The sequence below is a fragment of the Salvelinus sp. IW2-2015 genome, unplaced genomic scaffold (assembly GCF_002910315.2).
Source record: "Salvelinus sp. IW2-2015 unplaced genomic scaffold, ASM291031v2 Un_scaffold667, whole genome shotgun sequence".
Lineage (NCBI taxonomy): Eukaryota > Metazoa > Chordata > Actinopteri > Salmoniformes > Salmonidae > Salvelinus > Salvelinus sp. IW2-2015.
Window position 1 is genome coordinate 635,881 of NW_019942592.1, and position 24,725 is coordinate 660,605.

General features: G+C 42.1%; 1 protein-coding gene across 1 annotated transcript; it reads left to right on the top strand.

Annotated features, from left to right (window-relative positions):
• The first annotated feature begins 1,633 nt into the window (after positions 1-1,633).
• LOC112068743 (Parkinson disease protein 7 homolog) lies at positions 1,634-6,399 on the top strand. Its single transcript, XM_024135944.2, has 6 exons — positions 1,634-1,802; positions 2,409-2,510; positions 2,711-2,770; positions 3,322-3,391; positions 4,589-4,675; positions 5,630-6,399. The coding sequence occupies exons 1-6, from the start codon at positions 1,713-1,715 to the stop codon at positions 5,788-5,790; spliced, it is 570 nt and encodes a 189-aa protein (XP_023991712.1). The 5' UTR covers positions 1,634-1,712; the 3' UTR covers positions 5,791-6,399.
• Positions 6,400-24,725: the final 18,326 nt, after the last annotated feature.

The window sequence follows — 24,725 nt, forward strand, 5'->3', positions numbered from 1 at the left end:
ATAGTCAGTTTTACGAGGGTATGTTAGGCAGTATCAGTGAAGGATGCTTGGTTGCAAAATAGGAAGCCGATTCTAGATTTAACTTTGGATTGGAGATGCTTAATGTGAGTCTGGAAGGAGAGTTTACAGTCTAACCAGACAGCTACCTATTTGTAATTGTCCACATATTCTAAGTCAGAACCATCCAGAGTAGTGATGCTGGACGGGCAGGTGCGGGCAGTTGAAGAGCATGCATTTAGTTTTACTTGTTTTTAAGAGCAGTTGGAGGCCACGGAAGGAGAGTTGTATGGCATTGAAGCTTGTCTGGAAGTTAGTTAACACAGTGTCCAAAGGGCCAGAAGTATACAGAATGGTGTTGTCTGCGTAGAGGTGGATCGGAGAATCACCAGCAGCAAGAGCACCAATCAGGGTCAAACAAAGCTAGCTAGATAGCCAATGAGCTGGGCTTTACGGGAGTATCCAGAAACCCTGTATCTGTCGTAAAATGTAGCTACTAACCTTGTACAACAACATGCCTTTTCATTTTGGACAAAAATTATAAGAATATTCAGAGTTATGAAGATATGAAAACTGGTTGTTTTTCAAATGTTTAACTTATAATATGGCTACTGGAAAATCTGGCTACTGGAATGGCTACTGGAAAATCTAAATCAAGGTCCAAGTATACAGATTTGACGATATTCTTGCAGAAAAATTTAATATGAATGCAAATGTCTGCTTCACGATTTGCCCAAATGTACCTGGGTGACTTCACACTAAATGTCATGTAGCTCGCTCATACTTCAAGTTATCTGTCTGAAACTTTGCACATACACTACTGCCATCTTGTGGACAACCAGAGTGATGGCTGGAACAGGGACCTTTCTGTTGCATTTCAAAGATGGTGGTAGAAAAAAACGGTTGTTTCTTTCTTTTGTATTTTCTTCGACCAGATCTATTCTGTTATATTCTCCTACATTCAATTCACATTTCTACAAACTTCAAAGTGTTTCCTTTCAAATGGTACCAATAATATGCATATCCTTGCTTCAGGGCCTGAGCTACAGGCAGTTAAATGTGGGTATGTCATTTAGGCGAAAATTTCAAAAAAAGGGGGCCTCGTTCAGCGGCAGAAGGACAGATTTTTACCTTGTCAGCTCGGAGATTCGATCTAGCAACCTTTCGGTCACTGGCCCAGCGGCTAACCACTAGGCTACCTGCCGCCTCATTACTGTATAATAAACATTAAAGTTTTGAATAATGTATTGAATAATATAAACCTCAATCGCACTTGTAAGATTACTATTATTATTTTTTACATCTGTTAGGCAAACAAAGGCTCAAAAGTGAAGGCTTATTTTATAAACACCTCTATTTACAATAGCTTTATTGACAATGTATGGGTCAATGCCTCCCCCTGGTGGATGTAATTGAACCTACCAGTCTTGTGACACTCACTATGTTGCGTTTAAAAGTCAATGATGTTGCATATATTTAGATGAAAATGAATCATCGAATATATGCAATAGTGTGTTTGATTTGATCAAATTACTTCTGTGAAATTCTTTGATAAGTTCAACCATGCACGCGTTGTGTTTGTCCTTTCAACTATCCCGTAGCTGTAGTGTAGCCATGTGTGTTCCTGCAGAGAGCTCTGCTCCCTGACAAAATAAAAGTCCTCTGACAGATATTTTCTGTCTTGTTGTGACACTCACTCACCCACTCGCTCAATAATGGCAGGCAAAAAGGCATTAGTAATCCTCTCTAAAGGTGCAGAGGAGATGGAAACTGTTATACCTGTGGACGTCATGCGTAGAGCTGGGGTTTGTACATGTATCGAGCTAAATTGGATGTTAGATTAGCTAGCTAGGTGGTGCAACATACACTGATCACAATAGAGTATTGGCTAGCTGGCTCCATTTAGCTAGCTAGCTAAAAGCTGCACATTACAGGTAGTTAGTATTCTAGCGGCTATTTTATTTATCTAGCTAGCCACAGTCAAGCTGCAGCCCAAGCTAGTTTGACACATGCATGCAGATCTATGTCTTGCCATAGCTAGCTAGGTAACTTAGGTAGCTGGTTAGCTAGCTTGATGTTGATATAATTGTCGGACTAGCTAGCTATTATAATCTAGCCTATTTACAGACCTGATTAACAACTCTGCAGTATGCAATCCTTATCTATGGTTAATAAATTAGCTAATGCGTTGTCATGCTGTTAGCTAGTGTGTTGGCATATTCAACACATGTGAGTATAAGGTCACTGCAAATGTCAAAGGTGACTAGTGCAGAATAGGAAGCAGATTATATTTTTCTAATTAAAAGTCCCATACTCATATTTGAGTAGTGGGATTTTATGAATCCGGCAGGCAATGACTAATGACAGTCTATTGAAGTAGTTGTGCTTTTTTTTGTGTCCACATCCTGCAGATTGCTGTGACGTTGGCAGGGTTGACAGGCAAAGACCCTGTGCAGTGCAGCAGAGACATCTACCTTGTTCCTGATTCCAGCCTGGAGGATGCCCGCAAGCAGGTCCGAGCCCTCTCTGCCCTCCTGCCTCCATACCCTTCAATCACATTAGGCCACAGAGCAGGCTGTTCTCTGACTTCATAGAGTTTATAATGCACTTTAAAACATTCTTCATTAATTAATGTTCAAGATTGATGCATCTTAAATTGGTAATAAGAATTTGTTATCTGTGACCTTGTATCTTTTGATGTTTTGGGTTGCAGGGTCCGTATGATGTGGTTCTTCTACCAGGGGGGGCTCTCGGTGCCCAGAACCTGTCAGAGGTAGGAATGCACTTAATGTTAAGCATTCATTGCCAGAACTTTTAGCCGCTGATTCATCTCTCCTGTGTGTCCCTGGCATTGCCAATATAACATTGCAGGTGCATACTGTAACATTTGTCCCTTGAATTGTTTTAGTTGTCTTGGGGGACAATTTACGATAGAAAACTATAAAAGTCCCATAATTTTCCTTCATTTAAAATATAATTTACTTTTTATGATCTTATGAAGATTATTGTTTATTAAAAACAAGCAAATATACATTTATGCAGTATGACACCATGATACTAATCCACATTTTATTATGGTTTTAGCCCTTATAACTACAAGTTCTGTGGCATTGTCCCACAATTAATTTCAATTCTGTTTTTTTGGTCATGCTGAAAACAAAGACTCATCTATGACATTTTTTATAATGTCCACTGCCATTTCATGGGAATTCTTATTTCATCTAGCAGAGGAGCATTTACTGCAGTGTTATAACACACATTCTACATGATAAAGTAGAGTGCCTCATCTCCCTGTATGTGGCCCCCATGTTGTTCCTCTTGTAGTCCCCTGCTGTGAAAGAGGTGTTGAAGGACCAGGAGGGCAGGAAAGGGCTGATTGCTGCTGTCTGTGCAGGTACTGTTCCTTCTGTGAGAACACACACTTCCATCTCTAGTACATTGCAGCTAACACACTCCAGAATGCATCTGTGTCAATGACGTCTGCTGGGACAAGATTGCTTAGATCATAATCTTGAGTTAAATCGGCAACCAGCAATTTCTGTCAACCAGTGAATGTAGATTGGGACTTGGGGCTGTCGCATTGCCTTGCCTTTCCATTATTACTGAGCAGGAAACCAATACAGAATAAGATTTTTCTATGATAGACTATTGTATTATACTTTTACACACATTGACCATTGAAGCTTAGGTTAACATCCACATATAATTGCCATTGACAAAGCCCTCTACCCCTGAGACTTTCTACCCGTCTGCCCGCCTGTGCTGATGAAGGGCACTGGAAGGACGTTGTGAATGAGGACATGGGACCCATTTGGCAAAGTGGAGTGAAGGGCGTCCTAGAAAACGGCTGATGTCCCCACAGGAATATATACTGAACCTGCCAAACAGAGAATCAGCAGCAGTGTCACATTGTGCTCTGCTAATGTGAAAATAATGCTTTCTATTTCTAATGTGAACAGAGGTGTGAAAAGTGCTTGACTCAATTCCTCTATATATAGCAGGTGTATAAATGCCATAGCCCCTCCTGTCTCCCATGTCATACTCCCTTCTGAAACATATCACTGGTTTGTTCAAGACCATCCATTTATGCGTTATTGTTATTATCAGAGAGAGGCGTGCACTACCTCCCTCTTTCTCAGCCCTGGCCTGTCTCTGGAGATGGTAGTTTTCCCAGTTTTCCCTTTCTATTTATTAACAGTCTGAGGATGAGCTCACTGCAGTGCTAGGACGTTGCCGATGCTAATGCAGCACACATAAAGTCCATTATTTTTTGACTCTGGTTTTTCCTTCCTCTAAATATGGCATGCAGTGGTCGATTGAAACCATATGTGGTTAGTTTTAGATCCGAGTTTATGGTTCTACTAATGAGTCTAGCTTTTAGTGGTGATGTCACCTCAAAGGAAAACAAAAAGTTGTGTCAATCTGCATGTGAAAATAAGATGTATAGATAGACTTCTCTGGGTTTTTGTGAATAAATAATTTGAGACCTTTGTTGTTCAATGTCCAGAGACGCCATGTCGGTTTTCAACATTTTGACTACAGAGAGAAAGAACAGTGTTGGTCTAACTCTCCTGTCCCCTACTCACCTCAGGTCCCACGGCGCTGCTGGCACATGGTATTGCCTACGGCAGCACGGTCACCACCCACCCTGGTGCGAAGGACAAGATGATGACTGGAGGTAAAGTAAAACAGCCTGGCTACCACAGGGCTAAGGTTCAGGCTGATGAATCTCTACTACTGTACACAGCTTGGTCACAGGCTAACACAGCCACTGTGGTTTTGTTGTTTGTTAGCCGGTTGTTACGCACCAAATACATCCACAGGTAGGAAATATATCTGTATGATAAATCGGCAGGCTCAGTGTGACAGGAAATGCAGCTTATTCTTGCAGTACAATGAGCACATCCATATTATCGGTACTACTGAACAATGACATAAGCATGTGGTCTTTTGTGTCCAGCAGAGGGTGCTATAAATGATTTCCATACTTTATGGTAATCATTAATACAAGGTCTTTATGCAGTCTCGTAAACCAGATCCTAGGCCAGGGTTCCTCAACTGGCAGCCCATGGGTGATTATATTTGGCCCCCCAAATAAAATGGTTAGACATAAAAGACTGTAAAAACACCAGCAAATCAGCTTCAAGTAATTTTACATTTTGGAAATCTGTTCCAAAGTATTCCCACGCATAATAGATATGTGATTGTATACAAATGTAAGCCAGGTTTGAAATTATTATGTTTAGTTAAATATTATATCTGTTTGGGCTTCTTGCGGTCAATTTGCAGTCTACAAATTGCTTGTAATTATGTTCCAGCCCCTTGACCATCCGCTCAAGAAAATATCGGCCCGCGGCTGAATCTAGTTGATCCCTGCCCTAGGCTAAGGAGCGTTGGAAATTGTGGAAAGCGATTTGACCCGACTCAAACAGTGAACACAGTAACAGAAATACTTTTAAAAATATATACTGCACAAACGCAAGTTAAGGTGGGGGAAGGAATTTTTGAAAAGATTAAAACAAAAATGAGTCATCTGATTTGAAGCAGTACTAAATGATCTGCATTTGCAGACAGTTATGCATAACGATAGTGTCTCTCTCTGTACTCACCACTGTTCCTCTCCACTCCCTAGGCCACTACACGTATTCGGAGGCTCGGGTCCAGAAGGATGGCCATCTGATCACCAGCCGCGGGCCAGGAACCAGCTTTGAGTTTGCCCTGGCCATTGTAGAGGAGCTCATGGGGCCTGAGGTTGCTGCTACTGTCAAAGCACCCCTGGTTCTGAAAGACTGAGTGGTGTTGAGTGTCGCAAGCTGAAGCACTGCAAGCAGCATGATCAACTTCACCCCACCTACTCAGCACTGTTCATTATGATACACAGGCCAATCATTGTGAACAAAGAATAATGGTTGACAGGATAATGTATGATAGTAATAACATGGATTTTATTATTGTCTCCTTCTCTTTGCTTCACTGGGGTATGTTGCCCAGTGAAGACTAGTAGTTTAGAATGTAGCTACAGGATGAAATAAAAATTACATTTGTGTTTCATCATCCCACAGAGAAAAACAATACAAAGGTTACGGATTAATAATCTTACTGAATCGACAAATATAAAATTGAATTGGTAACGTTACATTGGTGCTACTGGTAGTCACGATGTTTGAAGTCTACGTGTCGTAGTCTACAGCAGTATGTAGGTAGGCTAAACAGCAGATTTGAGATCTTCAAATAAATATGATTTTAAGGATTGGTAAAAGGGATTGCGAAATCACTGGTGGGCGCGGGAAACCTAGCTGTTCAGTTGATTGACATAGAGTATGGCCAATGAAAATCTTTGCATGGGTGTGTCTTCACGTAAATAGCCAGTGAAAACGTCAAATAAACGGATCTGGATCTGAAGCAGCGTGTGTTGGAGATGTCAAAGCGGTAAAAACAAGGGGCTGTTGTTTCAGAACCAGAACAGGATTGTTGACTTGACAAGAAACAGGTAGGTGCTAGCTAGCTACTGTACACGGTACCAAATCATGTTGTCTCTGTGAATGCGAATGGCGTGGCAATGTAGTCTGGTACTTCCAAGTTATTGTTCACTCACACACAGCCTCAAGTTATATCAAGCAAATAAGTGGGTTAGCTAGCCGGCCAGTTTAGCGCGCTTGCTTGCTATTACACAGTGTATGGTGCTTAATAAACAAGCTTGCGAGTAGCCTACAATTATTAGTTACCTAACCGATGTGTAAAATTGCATTCATTGCTCATTACTTGTGATTTGACTGAGTGGGCATAGCTAGTACAATATGCGCCAGACCACGACAGTAAAATGCCAGTGAAGGAGAGACTGCTATACATCATCATTGACAAAAATGCTGTTCATCATCGCTGCCTTTCTACGTTTTTGTGTGCATACGGTAATCGTAGGAAACTCGTGATTGATTATTCAAAGCAAATGTAAACTTCTTGACAGCTCATGAACCAGAGCCTTGTATGCCATTATTGGCTCTGTCTTAAATCTGAACCTAAGTCTGCAGATATTTATTTCGTGTGATTAAACTAGCACATTCTATTTGTGCCCAGAGGATAAGGTCATTCAATATGACTGCCACCAGAATAACTGTAGCCCAAGGAAAGGGTGCCTTATGTTGGTTTAACCTTAAATTGAGGTAATTTGTATATTTAGCTATTAATTAACACCCATCTTGGGGAAAGGAGTGTCCTAGCAGTCGCTACTAACATTATTTTTTGAAAACAACATTCCTTCAGTCAGAGAAGACTATATTGGATTTACCATGCATAGAAATGCAATTTCTTGTGTAGACCTGGTTGATCAGACGCCTTATCTTCATGGACTGCAGCTGTGCATCCTAACAAGTGGAATCTCAACTTCATTGTAGACACACAAACCAATTTCAATGCCACCTTATGGCAACCGGCTTTACCATTATGTTTTACCCAAGCCAGTTTGCTACCTTCACACATAATAGCTGATACATGATCGTGTCATAACAGTGTAATGTCAGTTGTCATAAGCAGTCAATAACAGTACTAACCGACCCTCAATATCATGAACATTTTATGATGGAGGGTTGAAGGAAAATGTATGGAATATCAAAGTTGTCATGTGAGACAGAGCATTGCTGTACTGTACCTAGATAATAGTAATAGGTGACCCTTTTGAACTTCTGTATTCACACCATTTGCTTACTATTAAGTTGATCCTTAATACTTTTCACACTTCTGCTTTTGTGTTCTTTTAACACTCATAGGAGATGTGTGATGATTATAAAACTCCTATGTTTAACTCAAGTTAACTTTGATACAGTATGCTTTGTTATGTTTGTTCCTGTTTTGAGAGTTGAAAGGAAAACAGTGAAAATAAGTGTTAATTGTTCTCAAACAGCAAATCATTTTTGGCTGACTTGCATCTACACTCTTTTGTGGTAGCCTCTGCAACAGACTGATTCAATGGGAAACCACTATAGATTCCAGTGTCAGATAAGCATCTACAGTATAAGCAGAGCAGTCAGGAGTCATCCAAATGAAAAGGGAGCTTAAGCATTTTCCTCATACAATACATAACATAGGCCTAAAGAAAGTCGTTGTCGTGTTGGAAGGTGACCCTTCGCCTTTGCAAGTTTTCATCAAGGATCTCCCTGTACTTTGCTGTCTTTCCCTCGATCCTGACTAGTCTCCCAGTCCCTGCCGCTGAAAACATCCCCACAGCATGATGCTTCCACCACCATGCTTCCCCGTAGGGATGGTGCCAGGTTTCCTCCAGATGTTGACGCTTGGCATTCAGGCCAAAGAGTTCAATCTTTGTTTCATCACACCAGAGAATCTTGTTTCTCATGGTCTGAGTCCTTTAGATGCCTTTTGGCAAACTCCAAGCGGGCTGTCATGTGCCTTTTACTGAGGAGGCTTCCATGTGGCCACTCTACCATAAAGGCCTGATTGGAGGAGTACTGCAAAGACGGTTGTCCTTCCACAAGGTTCTCCCACCTCCACAGAGGAACGCTGGAGCTCTGTCAGAGTGACCAATGGGTTCTTGGTCACTTCCCTGATCAAGGCCCTTCTCACCCCAAATGCTCAGTTTGGCTGGGCAGCCAGCTCTAGGAAGAGTCTTGGTGGTTACAAACTTATTCCATTTAAGAATGATGGAGGCCATTGTGTTCTTGGGGACCTTCAATGCTGCACACATTTTTTGGTACACAATCCTGTCTCGGAGCTCTATGGTCAACTCCTTCGACCTCTGACATTCACTGTCAACTGTGGGACCTTATATAGACAGGTGTGTCCCGGGTGGCGCAGCGGTTTAAGGCACTGCATCTCAGTGCAAGAGGCGTCACTGCAGTCCCTGGCTCGAATCCAGGCTGCATCACATCGGGCCATGATTGGGAGTACCATAGGGCTGCGCACAATTGACCCAGTGTCGTCCGGGGTAGGCCGTCATTGTAAATAAGAATTTGTTTTTAACTGACTTGCCTAGTTAAATAAAGGTTACATGTGTCCCTTTCCAAATCATGCACAATCAATTGATTTTACCACAGGTGGACAGTTGTAGAAACATCTCAAGGATGATCAATGGAAACAGGATGCACCTGAGCTCAATTTCAAGTCTCATAGCAAAGGGCTGAATACTTATGTAAATGTGATATTTCTAAAAACATGTTTTTGCTTTGTCATTATGGGGTATTGTGTGTAGATTGATGAGGAAAATAAACCATTTAATACATTTTAGAATAAGGCTGTAACGTAACAAAATGTGGCACAAGTCAAGGGGTCTGAATGCTTTCCGAATGCACTGTACATAAATGTATATGATATGTTATTCAAGCTTATGCTAAAATTCAAAAAGCAGCGAAACTCAAGCGTCATTAACATCTGAATTGATGCCAGGATAAGTCTTCAAACATCATCAGAGGGTACCCTCTGGCACAGTCTTATTCATGTCACTATGTTGTCATCTTCCAGTTGGACAGCTTATTTATGACATGTTACATGTTTTTGCTGTTGGACATGCATGGTAGCATGTATTATTCTGCTTGAGCAGCTGTACAGTAGAGAGCTGGAGGCCTGTATGCCTTCCTATTTCTGGACTGGGTGGGGGAGGGCCAGGGTGAAGCGACATTGACTCATTGGTTAAATGATGCAATTATAGAAATCAGTGAATCACCTGATTACACCCCCCTATAGAGAAATGAAGAGGTTATTCTTGTTTTTTCAGGTAGGCCTAGTGAACTCAATTGGCAAACCATTTGCATCAGATACGCTACACAAGAGATAGTCACATGCAGAGGATCAACATCTCAATGCGACATGAAGCGTTGAGATGTTGTTTACCTTCCATGTAGGCACTAAACATCAGTAAACAAACTGACACAGTTTTGACTGTGGTGCACATCAGAGTTCACTGCCTGGCATACCATTGAAAATGGGGTTATTGAAGAAAGCAGAGCACCAGTTGAGTTGACATTGGCCCACCACTTCACGACTGCACAGTATGACACTCAGGCTTTGTTTTTGGTTGTGTACAATATTTCACACAAAGTTATCCCCGATAGGCTAATTAGCATAGACTGAAGCCCTTGATTGGGAAGGAACATTGTTGGGAGAGCTCTTTGAGTTGTGGCGTCTCCAGAGCAGGATGATCATGTACTTATTTCTGGAGATGTTATGACAAAGTAATTGAAGCGATTCATTAGATTTCGATCTAGAACACTTCCAATTGCAGGGGTTAATGAGAATGGCTGAACTCTATCAGTGGGTATGGCACTCATCACTATATCAATTATTAGGCTGTCTGCTGTGTGCCTGTGATAATGTAATTAGGATTTGCATAAGCAAAATATACCAAGCCAGACATTTATAGCTGGAATTCTATCATAATGAATTGTAAAATGGCTGCCATGTTTGCCGTTACAGCTCAAATACTCAAGGGCAGCCCACTGTAGCATGCTAATATGTATGAGGCTATAAATGTGTTAGTGCTGAGCGATTAACCACCATTTTTTGGGGGGGTTATTAAACAACTAATGGAATGACATCGGTTTCAATTACTTGAATTCCATTTTATTACGTTTTTTTGTGTGCCCAATGCGTGTTTTCTCGAGTGAAATAAAATCATTCACAAGAGAAATCTGAGAAATCAAGTCTAGAACTATGTGGGACGCTAGGCTGAAGGGAGTTGTTGTTTGCATTAAGAAAATATTCAACGTAGTTTGGTGCAGGAACGTGGTAATTAACTGCAATGACCATAAGCCATTGACCCAGTTTTTGCAGTCTCAATAGACTGATCAGAGAGGAAGAGGCGATGTGAGAGGTTTCACTCTCGCCAAAATCTGTCCAAAATAAGCATAATGGGCTTATTTTGGACCTAAGCTTGTCGCTTGCCTTCCAGCATTTGGGACAACGACTCCCATTGTTAGAGCATAGACATGAACATCTCGTCGTTATATACAGATCATGTTAGATACATACAGACCGCATAAACCGCATGAGAAAGGAATGTACACAACAAAGAGGGGGCCAGAGACAGCTTGTGAAAGTATGCCTTATCTTCTTTGAAGCACTAGTTAAATGATTTCATCAGACAGCTCTGCAGCATACTTTTTTATTTAACCTTCATTTGACTAGGCAAGTCAGTTAAGAACAAATTCTTATTTTCAATGACAGCCTAGGAACAGTGGGTTAACTGTCTTGTTCAGGGGCAGAACAACATATTTTTACCTTGTCAGCTCGGGGATTCAATCTTGCAGCGGCTTGCTGACTGCTACTGCCTGAGCAGAAATGAGGTGATTACTTTAAGGAATGAAAACTAATAAAGTAATATACACAATTTAAATATTGTATTATTTCATAGTAATTTCCTATTTTACTATTGATGTCTACCCAATGTGAACCTGGCGAAGACAATGGAATATTTTCAATGTTTTGGCAATTACATTTTCAATATTTTTGGCTTTGGAATATCCATTAAAACGCTTTAAAATCATTGTAATCGAAAACCGTGAATTATCTTTTAATAATCAAACTGCCCAACCTCATAAAGCACTAATCGCTCAGCACTAAAATGTGTCCTCCCCAAACAGTATTTCCCAGCATTCAAAATGTTCTCTTCACGCTACCCCTCTACACCAACAAAGTATTGGAGTTGTAGGCCTAGCTAGTTGCATAGTCACCTCTTTCTTATGTATGTCAGGAGAGACTGGTCACTTCAGTCCAGTGAGGACTGAATCATTGCATTCCATACTATGTTATGGGCTTAGTGTGGCATGAAAGGCTCTGTGTATTTCAAGAAGTTATAGACTAATGCCTCAGCCTGTTATTTGTTTCTGTAATACCTGTTGCTTGTACAGTGTGTAGTAATCCCCAATGAGAGTTGGCGAAGACTTACTGGCTTCTGTGGCTGTCTCACGAGTAGGCTTGGGCCGTATATCGTACAATGTCTTCAGAAAGTATCTATACTCCTTGACTTTTTCCACGTTTTTTTGTTACAGCCTGAATTTAAAATGTATTAAATTGAGATTTTGTGTCACTGGCCTACACACAATACACCATAATGTTAAAGTGGAATTATGTTTTTAGATTTTTTTTTACAAATGAATTATAAGTGAAAAACTGTAATGTCTTGAGTCAATAAGTATTGAACCCCTTTGTTATGGCAAGCCTAGTAAGTTCAGGAGTAAAAATGTGATTAACAAGTCACATAAGTTGCATGGACTCATAATAGTGTTTAACGTGATATTTGAATAACTTTTATCTATAAGGACCCTCAGTCGAGCAGTGAAGTTCAAAAACAGATTCAACCAGAAAGACCAGGGAGATTTTCCAATGCCTCACAAAGAAGGGCAGTGGGCCTATATGCAAATATACCATTGCCGTTGATCTGTGCGTTTACTTTCAACTGGACTGTTTACAGCATGAGTGGTCGTGAGTAGATGCGCTTGTTTGGAATCAAAGCGAGAGCTGCATGTAGCTACGTGTGCACATTTAGTTAATAAAAAGGGAAATGGGGATACCTAGTCAGTTGACCAACTGAATGCCTTCAACTGAAATGTGTCTTCCTGCATTTAACCCAACCCCTCTGAATCAGAGAGGTGCGAGGGGCTGCCTTAATCGATATCCACGTCTTCGGCGCCTGGGAACAGTGTGTTAACTGCCTTGCTCAGGGGCAGAATGACATATTTTTACCTTGTCAGCTCGGGGATTCGATCCAGAAACCTTTCGGTTACTGGCCCAATGCTCTAATATCCTTTGCTAGTTAGTGAGTTATTCGCCCAGTTATAGATCATTTGTAGTCAGCAATAGGGGAGTGATTGCTTCCTACAAGAGCACAAAAGCATCTCTCGAATGCGAGTTTATTTTCTTCTTAAAGGGCAGTGTTGTATTTTGAGACAGGATTGAATAAGCTAAGTAGCCATAGGCAGACGGTAGCATAATTTGTCTGATTCTCTGGAATAATAATTTATTTTATTTTCTAAAGTAGTTTCTTGCATCAAACAGCACAACAACATTTCATTTTCATTTTCTTCCTTGTTTGAAGGACAAGTGGGTAAAAGGGTTAATGTCAATGTGCATGTTTTTTTCAAAAGTCTCATGAAATGTAGGCAGGCCTACATTGAACACCACACATTGGCTGCTACTGTAGGCTGAATGATAAAACAGCTACTTCTCTGGTAAAATGTTATGGGATGCATTTTCTCCATTGTTTTTAATGGTAGGTCACTCTGGTAGGCCTACATTTTGATCAAATAGCCACAGTAGCCTACTTGGCCACTGTTAAAACTGTAGCTTAAAGTGGGTACAGCCTCCGTGTTCACAGTAAACGCTCTCTGGAAGTTGCACAGAATTTTTACAACTTTCAAGTTTGTGCTCAGCAGACCTGAAATTACCTCAGTGCCCCAAAAAATTTGTGGGAACACTGGTTATGTGTATGTATGCCTGTCATCGGCAAGGACTATGGAGTTTTTTATGATACAAATAAATGGAATAGAGCTTTCTGAAGGCACTGTATATACCATACACCAGGCTATTTGGAAATAGCCACGGAATGGTCTTTCAATACTGATTTAAACTTATTTCTTACAAATCATCTAATTTATTTAAAAATTCTATCTACTTTTTAAAACTTCTTTGGGATAGGGGGCGGTATTTTGACGTACGGATGAAAAGCGTGTCCAAAGTAAACTGCCTGCTACTCAGGTCCAGAAGCTAAGCATATTATTAGTAGATTTGGATAGAAAGCACTCTGAAGTTTCTAAAACTGTTTGAATCATGTCTGAGTATAACCGACCTTATTTGACAGGCGAAGCCCTGAGGACAAACCATTCAGATTTTTTTTTTTTGAGGTCACTCTCTTTTCAATAGGTTTTCATTAGGAATCCAGGTTTCTAAGCGACTTTCTTGCTGTTCCTATCGCTTCCACTGGATGTCAACAGTCTTTAGAAATTGGTTGAGGTTTTTCCTTTGAGAAATGAAGAAGTAGCACTGTTCAGAACGAGGGTAGAGGGAAGTGGAATCTTTGTTAGAGGCGCATGACCTGAAAGCTCGCTACACTTTGTTTTCCTCCGGTATTGAACACAGTATATCCCGTCTTAAATTTCATCGATTATTTACGTAAAAAAATACCTAAAGTTGTAAAACGAAAGTAGTTTGAAATGTTTGGACAAGGCTTACAGGTAACTTATGAGATATTTTGTAGTCATGTTGCGCGAGTTGGAACCGGTGTTTTTCTGGATCAAACGCGCCAAATAAATTGACATTTTGGATATATATCGATGGAATTAATCAGACAAAAGGACCATTTGTGATGTTTATGGGACATATTGGAGTGCCAACAGAAGAAGCTCGTCAAAGGTAAGGCATGAATTATATCTTTATTTCTGCGTTTTGTGTCGCGCCTGTAGGGTTGAAATATGCTTGTCTGTGTTTGTTTGCTGGGGTTGTCACGTTCTGACCTTTATTTTCTTTGTTTTTGTCTTTATTTAATATGGTCAGGGCGTGAGTTGGGGTGGGCAGTCTATGTTTGTGTTTCTATGTTTTTCTATTTCTGTGTTTGGCCTGATATGGTTCTCAATCAGAGGCAGGTGTTAGTCATTGTCTCTGATTGGGAACCATATTTAGGTAGCCTGTTTTGTGTTGGGTTTTGTGGGTGGTTATTTTCAGTCTTTGTGTGTCTGCACCAGACAGAACTGTTTCGTTTCGTGTTATTCTCGTTTATCGTTATTTTGTTTGTTTGTTTAACGTATTCTATTATTATGGACACTTACCACGCTGCGCTTTGGTCCTCTCCTTCTACCACCGAAGAAAACCGTTACAGGGGTGCTATCCTCAGATAATAGCATCGTTTGCTTTCGCCGGTAAGTCTTTTTGAAATCTGACATGTTGGCTGGATTCACAAGTGTAGCTTTAATTTGGTGTATTGCATGTGTGATTTCATGAAAGTTACATTTTTATAGTAATTTATTTGAATTTGGCGCTCTGCATTTTCACTGGATTTTGGCCAGGTGGGACGCTAATATCCCACCTATCCCAGAGAGGTTTAAGTAAATATCTGCAGTCAACATGTGCAATACATTTGGATATAAAGAAGATTGCGTTTTTCATTTCACCTGTCACATAATTTTTCATTATGAAGCTTACCTGTAGTCCCGATTTGTGGTGTTTGGTTACAAGCACACAATGACAAGAGACTGAAGCTTTGTGAGTCACAAACTTTTGTGCAGCACGCGCCAGGCAATCTAGTTACAGTATGGAATTCACAACTAAGTGTTTGCCAGCTAGATAACTAAACTGTCTAAAATTAGCTAAATCCTTTAAAGTTGTGCATTTGGTTTGCTAATTTAGTAGCTAGTTACCTATATAGCAAAATGGTTAGCTTCTTGTAAAAAAATTAAGCTACGTATGATAACAGCAGAGAATCCCCTCCTGATCAAGAGCCATGCTGTCTATTTGTTTTGTACGTGGAGAAAACTGTGAGTAGCATTTTGGATTTACTTGTATAACTTTATGAGCTGGGATCTCTGTCCTCATATAGTTTAGGTCAGAGACTATAAAATGTTCGCAATGCGCTTGTTAACATTTAGTTAGCATTCTCTATGGGGTTTTGCATTTACTTGTTAGCATTGCTAACCTTCAGATTACAGAGGCTCAGTGGGGTTTGAAAATAGCACCCCTTGTGTTCAGTGCCGGTATTACCGAATATCCCAGTATGGCACAAGGTTGGTATGGAGGTAAAACAATCTGGATACCGCCCAAGCCAACTCAGGAGCAATCCTTTTAGGACAGCAGGCTCACTCACTCGCCATGATGCATCAGTCAGAGGCACTGATGAACAACTCAACCTGTTTTTTCATTGATTTGCAAAGATGCAATCTAAATGTCCTCATCTACTGTACATAGCTAGAGTTTGACCGTTCCTTTTGTTTTTGGTTTCCTGTGGCATTACCATGTAATAATGAGTAAATTAATCTAGCTGTTCAATGGTAGCCTAATGTAAATGAGTCTGACCATTCTAATCAGCCAATCTGTTCTAATATAATTGAACACATCAGGCCATACTAATGAACCTATTTCTACTGAGTAGGCCATGCTGAGATGAATCCCATTATACTGATGTATAGGCTATTATTATACAGACCATCATTAGGCCCTAGGGCTATATGTGAATCCAGATAAACTAATACGAGAGCATTTTGGTCTGGTTCCAGGTAATAAATCCAAGTCTCAGTTATGCGCCTTGCATTTCTGTGCTGTCCCTGGGTAGTGAGTGAGGGGTTAGTGTAATTGGTTGGGCTGTTCTGAAGTACCCAGCTGCTAGTGAGGAGGGCAAACACTTAAGCACCTGGCAGGAACAGGAGCCGCGCCCAGCCCTCTCTCATGGCGCTGTCTGGCTCCGATTCAGAGCGGAGCATCCTAATACACTTCAGATACTCACTCTGGATACAGAGCAGCATATAGAACACCAGCACCTGGGAGCAATGGAGGTGGAGATGGGGGTTATGTAAGAGCAGCAGGAATGGAGGGAGCTGCAGTGGAGTAGCAGGAATATAGGTCAGTTTAGACCATTTCTGAATCATGTCACTGAATCAAGCTAGATCTATTACACGTTTATCAATGTGTAATATGCAACTTGGCAGAGATGAAGGAAAAGGGATTGTAGAAGAAGCCCAAGTTGCGTTCTCCTTGACCTATCTAGGGTTCCTCGAACTACCCAATGAAAATGCATGGATCTGTTCTAATTCAGCATGGCACAGTTCCTCTGGATGCATAGCTGTCTGAGTGACACCCTTCACTGCTGGGACATGTGAAAAGGGTGGAGTCGAGGTGGAGCTGCTGGAACAGAAGCTGGCGATGTCGTGACCGGGCTTTAGCTCGGAGAGAGAGGCCAAGGACAGTAGTGCGCAACAGTAGAGCCACATTAGTCCCCCGGGGTTCTGGGCTACACACACACTGAGGCACACTAACACAATCAGGGAAACTGAGCTGAAAACCACAGCCCCACAAACATGCGCAGAGAAAATAAACAAAAAGTGGAAGAGTAAAGCAATGAATTAGATATTTTGCCAAGTTCCAAATGTAGGCTTACTGACCTGCTCTTATTCATTTTGAATGGCTTGTTTCGCTAGAATTGGAACTTGGACTGCTATTGAGCTTCATTGGCCAATGCTTTCCTGTCGTCCAGATATTGTTTGTAAACAACTACATTTCCCAAGCACACATACGCTTGATCAGATTTGCCAGTCTTTGAACCCAATCCATGGCTTTTGTTTGTGTTTCAGTGATAAGCTACACAGCCTTGCCCTTCTGTCTGAGAAAATGGTTCCCTGCCATCAGAAGGCTGAAAAGGCACACGCTGCTATTGTCTCCATCCTCTCCAATCATCATTTAATTAATATTGGAGGAAGCTATTTCCCACTTCCATCTCTTCTCCTCACCTTCTGTCTGTCTCTTGCGCTCTCCCTCTGTTCCTCCGCATGCTTACTCTAGCGCTGACAGTGCAAAGGGAGGTGTGTGTGTGGGAGGGAGGGAGTGCCTTTAATGCATCTGTTCTCATTGACTCACACTGACTCTCTAGGTTCACTCATCACACACACACATTCATTCTGTCTCTCTCTCTGTCTTTCTCTCTATCCCTCCCTCTCCTTGTCTCTTGTCTTTCTGTCTCATGCTCAGACAGACATGTCCATTCTTTCAGTCGCTCAGACACACAGCCACTGACACAGGAACACATACTAGAGGGGAAGGCATCCACCAGTCCTCTCATTCTTCCTCACTCTTCACTCCTCTCGTCTCGCTGTGTTTTTCTTCTTGGAAGCTGGCTGTACCATCCCTGCTCTGCTCTACCTCCATCCCAGCCCTGTTTCAGGAGGCTCAGATTGCTGCGTCAGGAATCGGCAGCAGCCAGCGCACTGAGCAGAGGTGGGTGTTAGACTAGACTAGATCATCATGGCTGAGGCTCCACTCTCCACCATCTCTCCCTCTATCTCTTCTCCCTCTCCTCTGAACGACTGTGTAGATGTGTGTGCTTGTAGCACAGAGCAGATAGCATACAATGCGGCAATATTCTGTCTTTGTTTATACCTCTCTCACGGTCTCTGTGCTTCCTTCTATATCTGTCCATCCGCTGGTTTGTTGCTCTTGCTGCACTGAGAGGTGTCTGTGCATACCATATGACACTGGGTGTATTTCTGCTCTGTCTCCCCCGTCTCTCTGTCTGCGTCTGTCATGTTTTATGCATGTCCTGTTCTCTTACATTAATCCCAGGGACTGGCCATGGTGTCAGATTTATAGAGAACCACCTTAAAATAGCTTTGCAGTGAGGGTACACACACACACACACACAGTCTGTGGTGAGTTTTGAGCTGGAACCCTTACCTGCTCCTGTCAATGCTGTAGTGCCCATCTGTTGCAGACAATGTTGTCTGTATGCAACACACTCAGCTAGACATGTAAAGAAACTGTTTTTATAATGTTGAAGTGTTTGTGGCCCAAAGGTTACGACAGTTGGCTGTGGCAGGCTGGCTGTGTGTTTATTCTATGAAAGTGTGTGCGTGTGTGTGTGTACTCATGCTGAGGTTGTAGCAGCGGACAAGGATGCTGAGGCTGCTTTTGAGCTCTGGGCTCTGGTCCAAGGCGGAGGCGAGCAGCACTAGGGGGAGGTGAGGAGAGGCAGGTTGCAGGGGTTTGGTGCAGTAAGTTGTTTCATGTAGCTAGCAGCAGCAGAGAAAGGAGAGCAAGGCAGATCTGTGTTGATACTGAATATCCTTAGGTGAGTTTTACTCTAGCCGAGACCTATATGACAAGATGTCAAAACAGTTATACTGTTAGTCTAGTCACTCTGGATAAGAGGTTCTGCTAAATGACACCAAAAATGTTTTATGACAAAGTCGTGAATGCTTTGTGTGCCTGTTGGGATGACGATAGACTATGCGAAGCATTTATCCTACATTAACACAACTGTAAAGATGTTTCTGTGCCCAATGTCCTTCATAAACGTTATGTTCTGCCCACCTGGAAAGGGCCTACTATAGGGCTTTGGTAAGGACCACTGGGTGTAATTACAAGTAAATGTTTAAGGCCTAATGTCTAATCTCTAGTTACAAGCACACAGTTTCAGAGACTGATGTAACTGTAGTGCAGCATCAGACGACAGAGGAATGACCAGACTGATACACAATACAGTAGTCATACAAAGGAGAGCTTCTTGGATTCTTCTGAGGGAGTCTTCCCTAAACAGAGCTCTTTAATCATCCTCAAGTCAAGATGTAGTGGCCAGTCTAGCTTCATAAGAGCTGTTAGAGACACACACACACACACACAATTGTCATACTTGAGTAAAAGTATAGATACCTTAATAGCTCAAGTGGAAGTCACCCAATAAAATACTACTATTTGGTTGTAAATATACTTAAGTATCAATAGTACTTATATTAAGCAAAGCAGACGGCACCATTTTCTTGTTTTTTAAAATGTACGGATATCCAGTGGCACAGTCCAACACTCAGACATCATTTACTAAAGATGCATTTGTGTTTAGTGAGTCTGCCGGGTCAGAGGCAGAAGGGATGACAACGTGTTCTCTTGTTAAGTCCGTGAATTGGACCATTTTCCTGTCTTGCTAAGCATTCAAAAAGTACTTTTGGGAGTCAGGGAAAATGTATGGAGTACAAGGTGGTGCAGTGGTCTAAGACACTGCATCGCAGTGCTAGCTGTGTCACTAGAGATTCTGGGTTCGAGTCCAAGCTCTGTCACAGCCGGCCGCGCCCGGGAGACCAATGGGGCTGCGCACAATTGGCCCAGGATTCCGGGTTAAGCGGGCATTGTGTCAAGAAGCAGTGTGGCCTGGTTGGGTTGTGTTTCGGAGGACACACGGCTCTCGACCTTCACCTCTCCCGAGTCCGTAAGGGAGTTGCAGCGATGGGACAAGACTGTAACTACCAATTGGGTACCACGAAATTGTGGAGAAAAAGGGGTAAAAAACATTAATATATATAAATAGTCAAGTACAATTACCCCAAAGTATTTTTACTTAAGTAGTTTACACCACAGCACACACACACACACACACACACACACTGGTTGTGAGGACTTTTAGGCAACCAACAATTGATACCTATTTACCCTAACCCCTAAGCCTAATCTCGCCTTTTTACAAGTGAGGACAGGCAAATGTTTTCACTTCTCAACATTTTAGGTGGTTTACTATTCTTGTGAGGACTTCTGGTACTTACAAGTATAGTAAAATGTGTGAAAACACCACACACACACACACACACACACACACACACACACACACACACACACACACATACACACAGTCTGAGAACCTGTGTATTTATCACACGTCCCTTCCTCTGCAGCAGTGTGACCTGATGCACAGTAGTCAGTAGTCAGAAAGAGTGTTTTATGTTCCTGTTAGGTGTAACATGCACCTAAAGTGAGTCACAGTATTCAGCAGGTTACTGTTACACAGCAAACTCAATGCAACTAAATGACCTCCTTGCTCTGTCAGTGCTTGCTGCCTACAAGACAGCTCTGCCTTACCTCATATTGGTCACCCAAATTATAGATGGTTTGGCGAGTTGTCTTTTTCTCACCATGACCTGCACTTGACCTTTCTCCGTCCTCACTGAGGAATCCCCTAGCTAGCCTCAGATGGCCCCAGCTTGGTTCCAGCTCTGTTGGATCAGCTTTGAGCACGGTGTTCTTCCAGATGGTAACAGACAGCATCACACTGGTTTGTCTCAGTCTGTGATGATGACGATGATACTGTTTTTGTGTCCCAGGCTGGCTCTGTGTTTTCTTCTAACTATGGATATGATATAGCCAGGCTTAGTTTGGGTTGATAAAGATATTGTTATGCTTGCTATGAATTGTACTGACTGAAAAGTGCCATGATACTAGCCCTATTGATTCCGTTGCCTCAACGTTTCTCCAGAATGTTCCTTCTAGTCGTGCTGGATTCGCTGTAGGGTTTGGTCCCTGTCAGCGGCCTAGAGTGCCCTTCTTGCAGTTTGTCATCATACTGCTGTGCCCGTGGACTCTATGTCTTCATAGACTACAGAAGCACCCTTGTGGCAGTGTCCCGGGCTCAGAAATGTGTCCATACAGTGGCGGTGGATGCAGGAGGATGTGGTGGCTAATAAAAAAAACGTTATTGATTTTCTGTGATAAAGTGCTTAGTGTAGACGTAGCTGCTGGATGGGCTCAGCTACGCTCAATGTTTTTGGCACCTAGTACTGACTGGACTGGGTCCTGACTGAAACAAGTCATTCACAGTAAGGCCAAATTAACCAAGAGCAATGTCAAATATTTCCCCCCTCAGTTCAGATGAGTTACTGAAGGAGAAGACAAACTGACCAGGATGTTACTCTTTGTACATGGCTGTTCCATCCCCTACCATTCAGAAACATACAGAGCTCACCAGAAACCGAAGAGTTCACACCTCCCAGGAGGCCTAGCTGTATCGCACTGCAGCAGAACAGGCCCTGCACACAGCAGTTATCATCTCTCCGCTTCCACTTATACTTTCACAAGTCACAGAAATAACATGGTCATTGTCAGAATTTCTCACCCAGCTTCTACACATATGATGACTAACTTGTCTGTTCCAATGCACAAAGTGATGGAACAGTATAGAGCTAATATTTGAATACATCTACACAGTGATTTGTGAATTAGATTACTGACGTATCAAAGCCATGTGAATTCTGATTGTACGTCGTGGTACTACCTGGTGATTTACAATGCTAGGCAATATTTTATGTTTGACACTGAATAGTGCTGATCTAGTGCTGTGAGGTGTGACTTATGTGACACAGTGCCACATAGGTGGCCACATAGGTGAAAAACGACGCCACTTAAACAAATGCCCCAAAACACAGGGGAACTAAAATGTTCCGAAAATAACCAACATACACGATCAACCATGACTTACAGCGTGTACACCAGTACACATCAAACAATCCCGCACACCCAGCAGGCGGGCCGGCTGGGTAATAAAGCCCAACTAATAAACCTAATTACAAACATGTGTAACTAATAAACAGACAAGGAGAGGGAGGAAAAAATCAGTGGCAGCTAGTAGGCCGGTGACGACGACCGCCGAGCACCACCCGAACAGGAAGGGGAGCCACCTTCGGTAGGAGTCGTGACACTATGCATTTCTATACTGGAGAATGACATTCATATCCATAATTAGGCCTATGCATTTCTATACTGGAGAATGACATTCATATCCATAATTAATGCCTGTGCATTTCTGTGTAGTACAGATCAGAGACTAAGGCTGTCCCCGACTAAAACAAATCTTGGTTGACCGAAAGTCGTCTGTTCTTTCGACCAATCGGTTGGTCTACATTTTAAAATGTGTATTTTCCAATAATAGACACACCCTATATATGCATTGAACTTGTCTGATACTTTAATAAGCACACTGTTTGTTGAAATAAGACACAAATGACTCAAGAGGGAGCCATAGATCACGATAACCAGAAGAAAAAACCTAACCTGACCCAACTATTCTCCTCCCGCTTCTACTGGCTTTCGCAGATTCTGCCTGCCGTTACTCTCCTGAAGTTGCCGGTAGTGGGCTACATGAGGAGTCGGCAACCTTTCCCATGTGGAATGCCAATTTATCTTACCATTTCTACCGATCTGCATGCCAGTTATGGTTTTCAAATGCATTTTCGTGGAACAGTTGCATTTCATTGATAATAACATCTTCACATCTCAAAATCAAGTAGCCACCCTTTGCCTTGATGATAGCTTTGCACACTCTTGTCATTCTCTCAACCAGCTTCATGAGGTAGTCACCTGGAATGCATTTCAATTAACAGGTGTGCCTTGTTAATTTGTGTAATTTCTTTCCTTCTTATTGCGTTTGAGCCAAACAGTTGTGTTGTGACAAGGTAGGGGTGATATACAGAAGATAGCCTTATTTGGTAAAATACCAAAGTCCATATTATGTCAAGAACAGCTCAAATAAGCCACGAGAACTTTTAAAGTTTCATGAGAACCGCCACAGGAAAGGAAGACAGAGTTAGCTCTGCTGCAGTGGATAAGTTAATTAGAGTTAACTGCACCTTAGATTGTAGCCCAAGTAAATGCTTCACAGAGTTGAAGTAACAGACACATCCCAACATCAACTGTTAAGAGGAGACTGCGTGAATCAAGCCTTCATGGTCAAATTTCTGCAAAGAAACCACTACTAAAGGACACCAATAAGAAGATAAATGTTTGGGCCAAGAAACATAAGCAATGGACATTAGACTGGTGGAAATCTGTTCATTGGTCTGATGAGTCCAAATTTGAGATTTTTGGTTTCAACCGCCGTGTCTTCGTGAGATGCAGAGTAGGTGAAAGAATGATCTCTGCTTGTGTGGTTCCCACCATGAAGCATGGAGGAGGAGGAGGTGGGATGATGTGGGGGTGCTTTGCTGGTGACACTGTCGGGGATTTATTTAGAATTCAAGGCACACTTAACCAGCATGGCTACCACAGCATTCTGCAGCGATACGCCATCCCATCTGTTTTGCGCTTAGTGTGACTCATTTGTTTTTCAACAAGACAATGACCCAAAACACACCTCCAGGCTGTGTAAGGGCTATTTGACCAAGAAGGAGAGTGATGGAGTGCTGCATCAGATGACCTGGCCTCCAAAATCACCCAACCTCAACCCAATTGAGATGGTTTGGGATGAGTTGGACCGCAGTGAGGGAAAAGCAGCTAACAAGTGCTCAGCATATGTGGGAACTCCTTCAAGACTGTTGGAAAATCATTCCTTATGAAGCTGGTTGAGTGCATGCCAAGAGTGTGCAAAGCTGTCATCAAGGAGTAAATGTCAGTTTACTCAGGCTTTTCATAGCATGACTTTCTTGCTGAGTAAAGCTGTAGCTTACTGCTCTGCAGCTGGTCTCTGACCAATCAAGACAAAGCTGTGTGACAGAACTCACCAATTGGCTGGGCCTGCTGCATATGTGTGTTCTGTTGCAGTGTGTGTGTGATTTGTGACCCACCTCGGCTCTGTGCTGTCTCATGGTGTTGGACTGCCAGCCAGGTCCGGGGAGGAGAGGGAGGGCCTGGGAGAGGGATAGAGGACACATTGAAAGTGCAGCCCCATAGCACTGGCTGGAAGACTCAGGCTGCTGACTCTGAGACATGTGAAACGCAGCCTGACAGCACAGAGGATGGTTAACTGATGCTCACAGTCATAGTCATACACACTGATGGATACACATATTTCCTGTATACAGTACAGATGTTACATTGACACTGATGCACCTCAACTCTCTTTGTCCAGCGTTGGGGGAAATTCTGACATAGTACATTGAAATAAAGTGACATGTTCTATTGTAAATGTGTGAGGTCTGCTCATATTACAGCACTGTCACACTACCCTACACTGTTTCATTATAGACTTACTAACACACTGTCACACTACCCTACACTGTTTCATTATAGACTTATTACTAACACATAAAGTCTAATGAACAGTGTAGGGTAGTGTGACAGTGTGTTAGTATCTAGTAATGAAAAGTGGTAGGGTAGTGACAGTGTGTTATAAGTCTATACATGAAACAGTGTATGGGTATAGTGTGACGTGTGTTAGTAAGTCTAGAATTAAACAGTGTAGGGTAGTGTGACAGTGTGTTAGTAATAAGTCCTAGCAATGAAACAGTGTAGGGTAGTGTGACAGCTGTGTTAGTAAGTCTATAATGAAACAGTGTAGG

What these genes read in the sequence shown, in the direction of transcription:
- LOC112068743 (XM_024135944.2), top strand. Translation starts at nt 1,713, where the DNA reads ATGGCAGGCAAAAAGGCATTAGTAATCCTCTCTAAAGGTGCAGAGGAG. An exon ending in ACGTCATGCGTAGAGCTGGG is followed by an intron (nt 1,803 to 2,408) that starts GTTTGTACATGT and finishes CACATCCTGCAG; the next exon opens with ATTGCTGTGACGTTGGCAGG. An exon ending in GTGCCCAGAACCTGTCAGAG is followed by an intron (nt 2,771 to 3,321) that starts GTAGGAATGCAC and finishes TTCCTCTTGTAG; the next exon opens with TCCCCTGCTGTGAAAGAGGT.